Below are 14,986 nucleotides of genomic sequence, written 5' to 3'. Positions count from 1 at the left end.
ATTGCTAGTAGATTGCTTGCTACTGATTTTATTATTTCCTGACATTTTACAGGCAATGAAAAAGCTACTTCTTTGTGCAAACTGAATCCTTCAGTACATCTCTTGTACTGTTTTTAAGTTTACCCTGCATGTGAAACACAACCAACCTCTCTTTTCAGAGAAAGCTGCCCGTTGGTCCAGATACCTTCGAAACAAGCTCTTAGCTATTGATTAGTACTAGTCCAGGTGTATTGATTTAAGGTTTGATCCTTCAAGGTGCTGAGTACTCTGGCCCCCACGTGGCAAAGCACTTAGATCTAGCTTTACAAAGGCATTTAGGTGTCTAAAGATGCAGATAGGTGCCTTTTGGGATTTTCCAAAGGGCCCAAGTGCCAAATTCCCAATGGCCCTTTTGAAAATTCGGCTAGGCACCTATTTACATATTTTAGTGCCTAAATACCTTTAAAAACTGGCCCTTATGCACTGATCTAGCAAAGAATCTCTATTCAGTAAAGCACTTATAAGCACACACTTAACGTTAAGAATTGAAGCCAACAAAACTTAAGTATGTGCTTAAGTGCTTCCCCAAATGAGCACCTTAAGCGCATGCTTATATTTAAACATGGGGATTAGCCCCATGATTCATGTTAAGCTCAGGCTTAAGTACTTTGCTTGATCAGGGCCAGAGCGACCAGTGCTTTTGCAGGATCCAATTCTCTGAGCCTGATTCTGCTTCCACTGAAGTGAATGGCAAAACTCTCATTGCCTACAGTGTGCAGGAACAGCCCTTTACACTCCTAGGAGCACATCCAGCCTTTTATATTTATTTATTAATACAAAACATGATCATCGACTTTAGTAGGGAATCATGTAACAGTGGGAGGCTATGGCTATGCTGGATAACAGAGAATCATGGGAAGTGCTGAATAGTGAATAAAAAAGTGCTACATCTATCTATAAATTTATCTATCTATAAACCCACTCTGAAAATAAGACCTTGACATATCCTGTATATTATACAACAGTGATCCCCCTACCCCACCCAATATTGAAATTTATAAGTATGAAATGAAATCTGTAGGTTCTTAAAATTGTCTCTTCTGGCCAGGAATCTTTAACAAAAGAATAGAAGCCATTCATATAAGTTTGACATTTTATAGGTCCACACATAATCAAGGCGTCTATAAACATTTAATGAAAAATGAATTTATGCCACTTAGCCAAATTTATTTGTGTTTCTACTTTCAGTCTGTCTAGGTGTTTTGGTTTCCATATTGCTGAAAGGCCCAACATTTTTTCAAATTTATTGAAGCTGTTAGAGAAGAAATGCACATCGCACATTAAGTAGTTGCTCAAATGTTGCCCAGCAGTAAAATACTGTGATAAAGTGGCATCTTGCTGTGTCTCTACTACATCTTCAGCACTAAAATTAATTTATGATCAGTCATCAATTCATTTACATGTCATTTTATGCTAAATCCATCCTTGCTGATGAATGCCTATCCCCAGATCCATTAAGCTAGGATAAAGCCTGTGCTTTATAGTATGACCCTGCTAATTGTAGTATTACCATTTTTATGAGGTACAAAAACTAGCAGTTCCCTATTTTCTAAGCACATATTTAATCCATGAACCACATTCGTCCTATTAAATGCAATCTGCCTAACTGCCTGTAAAATAAAATCTTTTGCAATATGTATCCCTGAGTAAATCAATACCAATATTGACCTCTGCCTTGGTAAAATATTGGTTAAGTAACGGATGTTGTGTAATTTTCTAGAGTTATGACATTTGTGCTCAGACACATTGAATAAACAGCTTTTACCACATAGCTGACAAGCCGAGTAATTTTTTTTTTTAAAAAAAAGTAGGTTGAACATATGCAAAAGAAGATTGTTTTTTTTCTCCGTGCTTTGCTTCTTGTTGGCATATTTATTAGAATTTTAGATTATTTCATTTTTGTTACCCATGTGCAAGAATAACTGTGTACTGTTTTCAGTCATAAGAACATAAGAATGGCCCTACTGGGTCAGACCAATGGTCCATCTAGCCCAGTATCCTGTCTCTGACAGTGGCCAGTGCCAGATGCTTCAAAGGAAATGTAGAGAACAGGGCAGCCATCAAGCGATCCATTCCCCCGTCATCCAGTTCCAGATCTGGCAGTCAAAGGCTAAAGGACACCCAGAGCATGGGTCTTGGCTAATAGCCATTGATGGATGTATCCTGTTTCACTTGAGCAAACTATGGGTTTGATTAAACTCCTGTTGGACTTAACAGGGTTGCATCTACAGTAAACTCTCTTCTCCTCAGCTTCCACATAAGTACAGAGGCACTAGTGGGGGTAATGGCATGAACCATTATGTAGAAGGGTCACTGGAGCAGGTCTATCACAGATGACAAAGGCTGAAAGTTCTTAAAATGTCTGTACCTTATTTGTAACTAGAGTGCTCACTGTTTTTACACTGCTGGTGGCAAGGCTATGAAATTTTAAGGGGTGGGAGGGGAGGTGAAAGGGGGCTGGTCAAGGCCTAAGAGTTTTTCAGTTGACTTCAATGAAAAGTGGATCAAATCCCATACAGTAATATTCGACAATTAAGTCCCTATAACGAATAAAGCAGAACAAGAAGAATTCTGGTCAAAATTATGGCACAAAATTGCATCATGAATACAAACATTACATTTAATCTGTCCCCCAAATTTCCCATTACCAATATTTCAACAAACCTGTTAAAAGAAAAGGAGACATAAATGATCAATTAACTGAAAGATAAGAAAGCATGAGTTCTATATCAGCTCAATGTTTTTATGAGAACCAACAACTTAATTGTCTAATAAACTATGGATGATTTAGATGCTGGGAAAAACATCATAGTGTTAAAATAAGTCCTTCTTTCCATTTACTATTACTCAGAATTTTTCTGGAAACAAATTAATGCTTCAGCTTTTAGATTTATAAAATCATTACTCAAAAGTTTAAATAGAATTTTCCCAGCTTGAGTTTCCTTTATAGTACCTAGAGACCATTAGGATGTGTTTACTGTGAACTCCTCTTCCCCCCTCCCTTTTTTTTTAATACATGTCAACATTTGGCCTCTCACTCACAAACAGAAAAAGCTTAAAAGCATAGAGGAAAATCTCTGTCTGCATCCTCCATTAGCACTAACTAAATCAAGAGGGGCTGGGAAACAAAGACGTTTTGACAATGAGAGGACCCTACTATAATTTCTAAATCTAACATTTCCTAATTCAGTTGACATATGATCCTACTGACCCTAATAAAATAGCCTTTAGAAAAAAATCCTGATGGTGACTTTCCATTTGGGGCCCCAACCTCAAATTTTTGGAATTGTATTGGATTTTCCATCTATCAAATTTTATGGTTTGATCAAAGTAATTCATCCACTTTCAGATAAAAAGATCCACTTCCACTAATAGACCACTCAGAATGCACCAAAATCTGACAGCATCTCCATCAGCTCTGCTTAATCATGGTCTTAGATGTTATTCAGACTTTTCTAGCAACTTCTATTTTCTAACTGCCATAATGGGAGACTTCCTGGAGAAACACCGGCAATAAATTCCATCACTTAAACACGCCTTATGTCAGATGCATTTGGAAGTGTGAGTTCTGTTTCCACTGAACCAGTCTGCATAGCACCAAAATTTCCCCCTTAGTGGGTGCTGGATGTAAAACTTATTGGCAGCCTCAGCAGAAAGCACAAGGCTTGTCTCCGCTATGAAGACCAAACTATCCTCTCACTACTAGAGATGATATCTCCAGGTCAGTGCTGAGGAAGGCTGACCTCAGGGCACTGCTTCTATCTGCATTGTCTCTCTGTTCTGAGGCCTTCAGTATCTGGGGATGTGAGCCAATATTTTTCCATAAGTACTAACCTCACAGAAACACCTTTTTAAAAAAATAAATGTTGGCTTCTGAGTTCTTAGGGACCAGGTACTATATTTTTGCTCAATTTTCTAAAATATTCAATACCTTTAGAGAAATGAAACAACGTTATAAAAGCCTCAGGAAATTGCTGTTCTAACATATCTGAAGCCCTACACAAAGAATGAGCTTGTATTTTAATGTGGGAAGAGGGGTGAGACCACTCATTAGTTATTTTGTTTGCAGGATGTGGGGAGACCTCAGGAATGCCTAACATATCAAAGATAAGCAAATTAGGCAATTTGAGAAACCTTTGAAACAATGGGATCTACTTGTGTTTTACATACCCTGCTTATTGCTGAAATATCAAGCCTATGGGGTTAATAGGATCACAGAAATATCAAAATATTATCCTTTGAAACATTCCCCACAAATATAATATGCACTCCCTCATGTCAAAGTTATACTATTGCTAAGAAACTCAAATCCAAGAGAGAAAATGAAGGCTTTGATCGTACTTCCCCCATACAGTCATTGAAGAAGGCAGAAGACAATTTGTTATCTAGATGCCTGAGATTTTGTAGGTCATTTCTACTAAACATATGTATTATTTACAAGTTATGAGGTAAAGCACAACTTCTTCCTGCAACATACAGCTTCACAGACTGAGATTTTTAACACACTGATAATTAAGCAGTATTTCTATCTAGGAAAGCAGGTTTGATTTTTATTCATAAAAGCATCAATTGTAAGGAACTCAGAAGTATGTTAACTGCAGCAGAAATGCAGCTGTCTTTATTTCTTTCACATAAGGTAAAGTAGGATACTAATAACAGTTGAAAATGTACATGAGTGAAATGCTCATTTTCTGATATACAGATATACTAATATTGACATATTAATAAACACTGAAGGGACAATATATAGTAAGCTGATTTTTTTTATTTAGTCCTGTATTACCACTGTAAAACCTTTGCTGCATTCCTAATGGAAAGGCTTCAGAGCCATTAGTGAGATATGTAAAAATATGCAGAATTATAGCCTGAAGGAGATTATGCTAGAAATTCAGGCAAAGTAGCTTACCATATTCGTGCACTAATAAGTCAGCCTTCTGAATTAAAAGATTTAAACTATAACTCTACAGCTTTCAGTTGGATCTGGATTTCAAATCACAACACTAGAGCTACAGTTCTTAAATCGTAATTAGCTTGGCAAGCAGTCTGGCCCCAGGGAAAGGGAAAAACCAGAAAGTGGGATAGAAGAGTACACTGTTTAATTCAACAAGGGAAGAAGAGGAAAATGATAGGTACTGATGCTTCATCACTGTCACAGTACTGCCTCCATCACTGGGAACTGCAATGTGTTTTCAGAGCTGCAATGTTTAGATAAGGGAGTAAAATTCTTAGAACTTGTAAGGCACAGAGAGGTGAGATAAAATTAAGTGGTGCTACATTAATATGTCCCCAGTGAGCAAGTGTACTGTGCAGGTATAGCTAGAAATTAGTGTTTTCACATAAAGATCAATGACTGAAGAGACAAACAGTATTTTTTTTAACGAGCTATATAAGACCATGCACATTTGAGTCATCAATAGACTCAAATACATCAATGGATGTAGTACATTATGTACAGATCCAACTTCAGTTCAAAGGAGAGTTTATTGATGCCTCAGAAAGGGTTCATAATGTTCATGTTAAAACAGCTTCTTCTCAGAAAACTCCCTGTCTTTCTTTGACAGCAATTTTACTAATTCAGATTCGGTGGAATAGTTTAGCATGCATTTTCAGGCCCCTCTTTGTTGATTGCAGTTGTAACTTTTCTGCGCATCCAAGGAATAAGAAACAGTGAAGCAAAAGGTGACAGAATAATTAAATATCTTCACTGAAATGGAACACTTATTAAACACAGCAATATGAAGTGGGTATAAAATATATGTTTCACCTACATATACATTTTCTTCAGTCTACAAATAAATGTTGTGCTGATCTAGCCAAGCTTATTTTGAAAAGTCTTTTAACCTTCCTGTGTTCATCAGTGCATGCTTTTACACAGCCAAATATCTAGAAACATTTTAAGATAACATTAACTTTTTATGCTGCTCCCAATATACAAAATACAGTATATCGTTTCAAAGTTAAGGGCTTCCCCCCTCTTTTTATGTAACAGACTTGCTTCCCCAATGACTGAACTTTTCATGAAAGACAGGATATAATTGAGTTTTCTTTCATGTCTTTAAAGCTTTTTAAAATTCATGAATTTTCTTATCATTTTGCAGCAAAGCAAAAGTATTTTCAAATCCTTCTTTAACTTTAGTGTTTAATATTAACATATTTTAAATGTCACAGAAATAGAATGGAATAAATTTTTGCTTAAAAGGTATTTGATTTATGATGTATTTTAATATTACAAATAGGTTGGTTTCACTGTTAAATGTGTTCAGTTACCTGTCACAGAGCTGTCTAGATTGTCCATACTGGATCCTGGAGTATGCTCTAGACCTCTTAGTGGCCTAGTGATTTCTATAGCTTCCTCTTCAATGTCATCCTCATCATCATCTGGAATGTCTGTTTCCAAATCTGAAATAAGGGTTCCAGCTACATATCCAAGTGGTGGAACTGGGGCCAGAGGAGGTTGAGTATTGCTTTGGATGTGCCTATACAAACAGACAAACAGAAATGTTGTTGGGTTGAGTGGAAGACATTGGTGTGCTGGGCCAATGAGAAAAGAGACAAATCTTCCAGTATACCCTGAAGGTATTTGCAAAGCTGTTTGTAAGGGTATGTCTACACTACGGAATAAGTTCGAATTTATAGAAGTCGGTTTTTTAGAAATCGGTTTTATATATTCGAGTGTGTGTGTCCCCACAGAAAATGCTCTAAGTGCATTAAGTGCATTAACTCGGCGGAGCGCTTCCACAGTACCGAGGCTAGAGTCGACTTCTGGAGCGTTGCACTGTGGGTAGCTATCCCACAATTCCCGCAGTCTTCGCTGCCCATTGGAATTCTGGGTTGAGATCCCAATGCCTGATGGGGCTAAAACATTGTCGCGGGTGGTTCTGGGTACATATCGTCAGGCCCCCGTTCCCTCCCTCCCTCCGTGAAAGCAAGGGCAGACAATCGTTTCGCGTCTTTTTTCCTGAGTTACCTGTGCAGACGCCATACCACGGCAAGCATGGAGCCCGCTCAGATAACCGTCACCCTATGTCTCCTGGGTGCTGGCAGACGCGTTACGGCATTCCTACAGAGTAGCAGCAACCCCTTGCTTTGTGGTAGCAGATGGTACAGTACGACTGGTAGCCGTCATCGTCATGTCCGAGGTGCTCCTGGCCACGTCGGCTGGGAGCGCCTGGGCAGACATGGGCGCAGGGACTAAATTTGGAGTGACTTGACCAGGTCATTCTCTTTAGTCCTGCAGTCAGTCCTATTGAACCGCCTTATGGTGAGAGGGCAGGCGATATGGACTGCTAGCAGTCGTACTGTACCATCTTCTGCAGAGCAGCCATGAGATGTGGATGGCATGCAGTCCTTCTGCACCGTCTGCTGCCAGCCAAAGATGTAAAAGATAGATGGATTGGATCAAAACAAGAAATAGACCAGATTTGTTTTGTACTCATTTGCTTCCCCCCCTCCCCTGTCTAGGGGACTCATTCTTCTAGGTCACACTGCAGTCACTCACAGAGAAGGTGCAGCGAGGTAAATCTAGCCATGTATCAATCAGAGGCCAGGCTAACCTTCTTGTTCCAATAAGAACGATAACTTAGGTGCACCATTTCTTATTGGAACCCTCCGTGAAGTCCTGCCTGAAATACTCCTTGATGTAAAGACACCCCCTTTGTTGATTTTAGCTCCCTGAAGCCAACCCTGTAAGCCATGTCCTCAGTCGCCCCTCCCGGCATCAGAGCAACGGCAAACAATCGGGCATCTGAGAGTGCTGTCCAGAGCAGTCACAATGGAGCACTCTGACGGGGCTAAAACATTGTCGCGGGTGGTTCTGGGTACATATCGTCAGGCCCCCGTTCCCTCCCTCCCTCCGTGAAAGCAAGGGCAGACAATCGTTTCGCGTCTTTTTTCCTGAGTTACCTGTGCAGACGCCATACCACGGCAAGCATGGAGCCCGCTCAGATAACCGTCACCCTATGTCTCCTGGGTGCTGGCAGACGCGTTACGGCATTCCTACAGAGTAGCAGCAACCCCTTGCTTTGTGGTAGCAGATGGTACAGTACGACTGGTAGCCGTCATCGTCATGTCCGAGGTGCTCCTGGCCACGTCGGCTGGGAGCGCCTGGGCAGACATGGGCGCAGGGACTAAATTTGGAGTGACTTGACCAGGTCATTCTCTTTAGTCCTGCAGTCAGTCCTATTGAACCGCCTTATGGTGAGAGGGCAGGCGATATGGACTGCTAGCAGTCGTACTGTACCATCTTCTGCAGAGCAGCCATGAGATGTGGATGGCATGCAGTCCTTCTGCACCGTCTGCTGCCAGCCAAAGATGTAAAAGATAGATGGATTGGATCAAAACAAGAAATAGACCAGATTTGTTTTGTACTCATTTGCTTCCCCCCCTCCCCTGTCTAGGGGACTCATTCTTCTAGGTCACACTGCAGTCACTCACAGAGAAGGTGCAGCGAGGTAAATCTAGCCATGTATCAATCAGAGGCCAGGCTAACCTTCTTGTTCCAATAAGAACGATAACTTAGGTGCACCATTTCTTATTGGAACCCTCCGTGAAGTCCTGCCTGAAATACTCCTTGATGTAAAGACACCCCCTTTGTTGATTTTAGCTCCCTGAAGCCAACCCTGTAAGCCATGTCCTCAGTCGCCCCTCCCGGCATCAGAGCAACGGCAAACAATCGGGCATCTGAGAGTGCTGTCCAGAGCAGTCACAATGGAGCACTCTGACGGGGCTAAAACATTGTCACGGGTGGTTCTGGGTACGTATCGTCAGGCCCCCGTTCCCTCCCTCCCTCCGTGAAAGCAAGGGCAGACAATCATTTCGCGCCTTTTTTCCTGAGTTACCTGTGCAGACGCCATACCACGGCAAGCATGGAGCCCGCTCAGGTAACCATCACCCTATGTCTCCTGGGTGCTGGCAGATGTGGTACGGCTTTGCTGCACAGTAGCAGCAACCCATTGCCTTCTGGCAGCAGACGGTGCAATACGACTGGTAGTCCTCCTCGTCGTGTCCGAGGTGCTCCTGGCCACGTCGGCTGGGAGCGCCTGGGCAGACATGGGCGCAGGGACTAAATTTGGAGTGACTTGACCAGGTCATTCTCTTTAGTCCTGCAGTCAGTCCTATTGAACCGTCTTATGGTGAGCGGGCAGGCGATACGGACTGCTAGCAGTCGTACTGTACCATCTTCTGCCAGGCAGGCAAGAAATGAGGATTGCTAGTAGTCGTATTGTACCATCTTCTGCCAGGCAGGCAAGAGATGAGGATGGCTAGCAGTCGTACTGTACCATCTTCTGCCGAGCAGCCATGAGATGTGGATGGCATGCAGTCTTCTGCACCGTCTGCTGCCAGCCAAAGATGTAAAAGATAGATGGAGTGGGTCAAAACAAGAAATAGACCAGATTTGTTTTGTACTCATTTGCTTCCCCCCCTCCCCTGTCTAGGGGACTCATTCCTCTAGGTCACACTGCAGTCACTCACAGAGAAGGTGCAGCGAGGTAAATCTAGCCATGTATCAATCAGAGGCCAGGCTAACCTCCTTGTTCCAATAAGAACGATAACTTAGGTGCACCATTTCTTATTGGAACCCTCCGTGAAGTCCTGCCTGAAATACTCCTTGATGTAAAGACACCCCCTTTGTTGATTTTAGCTCCCTGAAGTCAACCCTGTAAGCCGTGTCGTCAGTTGCCCCTCCCTCCGTCAGAGCAACGGCAGACAATCGTTCCGCGACTTTTTTCTGTGCGGACGCCATACCAAGGCAAGCATGGAGGCCGCTCAGCTCACTTTGGCAATTAGGAGCACATTAAACACCACACGCATTATCCAGCAGTATATGCAGCACCAGAACCTGGCAAAGCGATACCGGGCGAGGAGGCGACGTCAGCGCGGTCACATGAGTGATCAGGATATGGACACAGATTTCTCTGAAAGCATGGGCCCTGCCAATGCATGCATCATGGTGCTAATGGGGCAGGTTCATGCTGTGGAACGCCGATTCTGGGCTCGGGAAACAAGCACAGACTGGTGGGACCGCATAGTGTTGCGGGTCTGGGACAATTCCCAGTGGCTGCGAAACTTTCGCATGCGTAAGGGCACTTCCATGGAACTTTGTGACTTGCTTTCCCCTACCCTGAGGCGCATGAATATCAAGATGAGAGCAGCCCTCACAGTTGAGAAGCGAGTGGCGATAGCCCTGTGGAAGCTTGCAATGCCAGACAGCTACCGGTCAGTTGGGAATCAATTTGGAGTGGGCAAATCTACTGTGGGGGCTGCTGTGATGCAAGTAGCCCACGCAATCAAAGATCTGCTGATATCAAAGGTAGTGACCCTGGGAAATGTGCAGGTCATAGTGGATGGCTTTGCTGCAATGGGATTCCCTAACTGTGGTGGGACTATAGACGGAACCCATATCCCTATCTTGGCACCGGAGCACCAAGCCGCCGAGTACATAAACCGCCAGGGGTACTTTTCGATAGTGCTGCAAGCTCTGGTGGATCACAAGGGACGTTTCACCAACATCAACGTGGGATGGCCAGGAAAGGTGCATGATGCTCGCATCTTCAGGAACTCTGGTCTGTTTCAAAAGCTGCAGGAAGGGACTTTATTCCCAGACCAGAAAATAACTGTTGGGGATGTTGAAATGCCTATATGTATCCTTGGGGACCCAGCCTACCCCTTAATGCCATGGCTCATGAAGCCGTACACAGGCAGCCTGGACAGTAGTCAGGAGCTGTTCAACTACAGGCTGAGCAAGTGCAGAATGGTGGTAGAATGTGCATTTGGACGTTTAAAGGTGCGCTGGCGCAGTTTACTGACTCGCTTAGACCTCAGCGAAACCAATATTCCCACTGTTATTACTGCTTGCTGTGTGCTCCACAATATATGTGAGAGTAAGGGGGAGACGTTTATGGCGGGGTGGGAGGTTGAGGCAAATCGCCTGGCTGCTGGTTACGCGCAGCCAGACACCAGGGCGGTTAGAAGAGCACAGGAGGGCGCGGTACGCATCAGAGAAGCTTTGAAAACCAGTTTCATGACTTGCCAGGCTACGGTGTGAAAGTTCTGTTTGTTTCTCCTTGATGAAACCCCCCGCCCCTTGGTTCACTCTACTTCCCTGTAAGCTAACCACCCGCCCCTCCTCCCTTCAATCACCGATTGCAGAGGCAATAAAGTCATTGTTGCTTCACATTCACGCATTCTTTATTCATTCATCACACAAATAGGGGGATGACTACCAAGGTAGCCCAGGAGGGGTGGTGGAGGAGGGAAAGAAAATGCCACACAGCACTTTAAGCACAGCACTTTAAAAGTTTACAACTTTAAAATTTATTGAATGACAGCCTTCTTTTTTTTGGGCAATCCTCTGTGGTGGAGTGGCTGGTTGGTCGGAGGCCCCCCCACCGCGTTCTTGGGCGTCTGGGTGTGGAGGCTATGGAACTTGGGGAGGAGGGCGGTTGGTTACAGAGGGGCTGCAGTGGCAGTCTGTGCTCCAGCTGCCTTTGCTGCAGCTCAACCATACACTGGAGCATACTGGTTTGGTCCTGCAGCAGCCTCAGCATTGAATCCTGCCTCCTCTCATCACGCTGCCGCCACATTTGAGCTTCAGCCCTGTCTTCAGCCCGCCACTTACTCTCTTCAGCCCGCCACCTCTCCTCCCGGTCATTTTGTGCTTTCCTGCACTCTGACATTATTTGCCTCCACGCATTCGTCTGTGCTCTGTCAGTGTGGGAGGACAGCATGAGCTCGGAGAACATTGCATCGCGAGTGCGTTTTTTTTTCTTTCTAAGCTTCACTAGCCTCTGGGAAGGAGAAGATCCTGTGATCATTGAAACACATGCAGCTGGTGGAGAAAAAAAAAGGGACAGCGGTATTTAAAAAGACACATTTTATAAAACAGTGGCTACACTCTTTCAGGGTAAATCTTGCTGTTAACATTACATACATAGCACATGTGCTTTCGTTACAAGGTCGCATTTTGCCTCCTCCCACCGCGTGACTACCCCCTCAACCTTCCCCCCTCCCTGTGGCTAACAGCGGGGAACATTTCTGGTTAGCCACAGGCAAACAGCCCAGCAGGAATGGGCTCCTCTGAGTGTCCCCTGAAGAAAAGCACTCTATTTCAACCAGGTGACCATGAATTATATCTCACTCTCCTGAGGATAACACAGAGAGATAAAGAACGGATGTTGTTTGAATGCCAGCAAACATACACTGCAATGCTTTGTTCTACAATGGTTCCCGAGTACGTGTTACTGGCCTGGAGTGGTAAAGTGTCCTACCATGAAGGATGCAATAAGGCTGCCCTCCCCAGAAACCTTTTGCAAAGGCTTTAGGACTACATCTAGGAGAACCACAAATGCCAGGGCAAAGTAATCCTTTCACATGCTTGCTTTTAAACCATGTATAGTATTTTAAAAGGTACACTCACCAGAGGTCCCTTCTCCACCTGCTGGGTCCAGGAGGCAGCCTTGGGTGGGTTCGGGGGGTACTGGCTCCAGGTCTAGGGTGAGAAACAGTTCCTGGCTGTCGGGAAAACCGGTTTCTCCACTTGCTTGCTGTGAGCTATCTACAACCTCCTCCTCATCATCATCTTCTTCGTCCCCAAAACCTGCTTCCGTATTGCCTCCATCTCCATTGAAGGAGTCAAACAACACGGCTGGGGTAGTGGTGGCTGAACCCCCTAAAATGGCATGCAGCTCATCATAGAAGCGGCATGTTTGGGGCTCTGACCCAGAGCGGCTGTTCGCCTCTCTGGTTTTCTGGTAGGCTTGCCTCAGCTCCTTCAGTTTCACGCGGCACTGCTTCGGGTCCCTGTTATGGCCTCTGTCCTTCATGCCCTGGGAGATTTTGACAAAGGTTTTGGCATTTCGAAAACTGGAACGGAGTTCTGATAGCACAGATTCCTCTCCCCAAATAGCGATCAGATCCCGTACCTCCCGTTCGGTCCGTGCTGGAGCTCTTTTGCGATTCTGGGACTCCATCATGGTCACCTCTGCTGATGAGCTCTGCATGGTCACCTGCAGCTTGCCACGCTGGCCAAACAGGAAATGAGATTCAAAAGTTCGTGGTTCTTTTCCTGTCTACCTGGCCAGTGCATCTGAGTTGAGAGTGCTGTCCAGAGCGGTCATAATGGAGCACTCTGGGATAGCTCCCGGAGGCCAATACCATCGAATTGTGTCCACAGTACCCCAAATTCAAGCCGGCAACCTCGATTAAAGCGCTAATCCACTTGTCAGGGGTGGAGTAAGGAAATCGATTTTAAGAGCCCTTTAAGTCGAAATAAAGGGCTTTATTGTGTAGATGGGTGCAGGTTTACATCGATTTAACGCTGCTAAATTCGACCTAAAGTCCTAGTGTAGACCAGGGCTAAGTTATTTACCCAAGAAGAATTGACTCAGATATCTATCTCAGGTACGTATATGGTACCTATTACCATAGTATCTGAGCGCTACCTTTTAATGTACTTCTCCTTACTACAACCTCAGTGATGTGGAGAATTGCTATTTGCCCCATATTACAGATGGGAAACTGAGGCACAGAGAGACTTAGTGAGTTGCCCAAAGTCACACAGGAAGTCTATGGCAGAGCAGGGTCTCCTGGGATCCGGGCTAGTGCCCAAACTTCTGAAATGTCCTTCCTCTCAATACAAGCCAAAAGTTTTTAAATTCAACTTGTACTGCAGGAAGAGGACATTTTCCCCACCCAAATTTGACTTTATTAAATGGAATTCAGCCTGAAGAGCAGGCAGTGTTCTCCAGGAGAAGAGTTTTCAGGTAACATGGATTGTACCTCATCTTCAGCAAGCATGTATTTAGTTTGCCCAACTAGAAGTAATTTAACTAGAACACAATGAGGTCATTACTGTGGCCCTTCACAACACTGATTTTGAAATCTGTGGATCCTAACTCTGCAGCAACTCTAATAAGGGGAACAGGACCCAGTCTCTTAGCTGTGAGCTGCTTTCTTGAGCAATCTGTTTGAGAGGGCACTGTGACAGGCCAGCATGGGGTACTCAAAAGTCAGTTATGACTTTGCTTGACAGTTTGCAATCTATAAAGTGGATCCTTATTCATGATTGGTCAGCATGGTAGAAAGCCCAGAATTGGTCTCCTTGTTGTCAAAGAAATAGAGTTCACAGTGAACTGGCTAGGGAGGCTTGGACTTGGAACATTTTACTTGCACCAGCAATAGGCCATGTTGGGTCATCTGACTGCAGTTGAACAGGCTATGTAAAGCAGGTGTGGTCACCGGGTAGCAACATTCCAAAATGGCCTCCCTGCCCCTTATTTGCAAGTTGTGAAGTACACTTACTGAGCAGGAAGGGAGATTTCAGCCTCACTGCTACAGTAAGCAATTTTGCCTGCCTGCTGGTATAAAAGGGCTTTAGGTGGCAAGAGAGAATTAACTTTTGGTTAGGGTATATGGATTATGGGCATTATGTCTATTTATACAGGAGTATTTTTATAAGCTAAAATCAGGTGGATAGCCCTCCCCAAAAAAGATGTCATAATGAGATTCACAGTGTCATCTGACACCAAAATGGCACCTACAGTTTGCAGGCCATTGAAAGCATAACACCTTCAAATTACAGCCTTCACAGGCAGGGCACACATTTGTATGCTGACTCAAATCAAGTACTGGAATGGGCCAGGATTAGCTGCTGCCTCTGATTTGCGCTAGTCCCCTGGGCAGGCTACGGCCTATATAGGCAATATGGTACTGCAGTGGGGCCTAATTACCCCATGGATTGAATACAGTTTGCAAATGAGCCTAGAGGCTTCCAAGAGAAAACAGCTGGCTTTGATTTGGCATGGTTTGTCTACGTGTCTGTTCTATTTATGATGGCAAACACTGTATGTGGTTGTGACCTTTGTTTGCCAATGAAGCATGTCCACTTCTTTGCTGGTGCAGTGCCATTCAGCAACTAGCTGTACTTTATCTTCTGAGATTCTCAGACTCT

General features: G+C 44.1%; 2 protein-coding genes across 12 annotated transcripts in view; both read right to left on the bottom strand.

Annotated features, from left to right (window-relative positions):
• The window catches only part of ROBO2 (roundabout guidance receptor 2), a 639,395-nt gene that overhangs the window by 26,586 nt on the left and 597,823 nt on the right, over positions 1–14,986 (bottom strand). For 10 of the 11 annotated variants that reach the window (XM_073303863.1, XM_073303872.1, XM_073303897.1 and 7 more), the window contains one exon: positions 6,307–6,515. In XM_073303863.1, the coding sequence (XP_073159964.1) occupies positions 6,307–6,515 (209 nt within the window). Of the gene's footprint in view, positions 1–4,739; positions 5,682–6,306; positions 6,516–14,986 lie in introns of those variants that run through there. The other variant, XM_073303949.1, reaches the window with a different exon arrangement.
• On the bottom strand, positions 11,299–13,104 carry LOC140894958 (uncharacterized). Its single transcript, XM_073303956.1, has 2 exons — positions 12,455–13,104; positions 11,299–11,866 (listed from the first exon to the last, which is right to left on the bottom strand). The coding sequence occupies exons 1-2, from the start codon at positions 13,035–13,037 to the stop codon at positions 11,346–11,348; spliced, it is 1,104 nt and encodes a 367-aa protein (XP_073160057.1). The 5' UTR covers positions 13,038–13,104; the 3' UTR covers positions 11,299–11,345.

This window comes from Lepidochelys kempii, chromosome 1 (genome assembly GCF_965140265.1).
Source record: "Lepidochelys kempii isolate rLepKem1 chromosome 1, rLepKem1.hap2, whole genome shotgun sequence".
NCBI lineage: Eukaryota > Metazoa > Chordata > Testudines > Cheloniidae > Lepidochelys > Lepidochelys kempii.
This window is presented reverse-complemented; position numbering and strand designations above follow the sequence as displayed.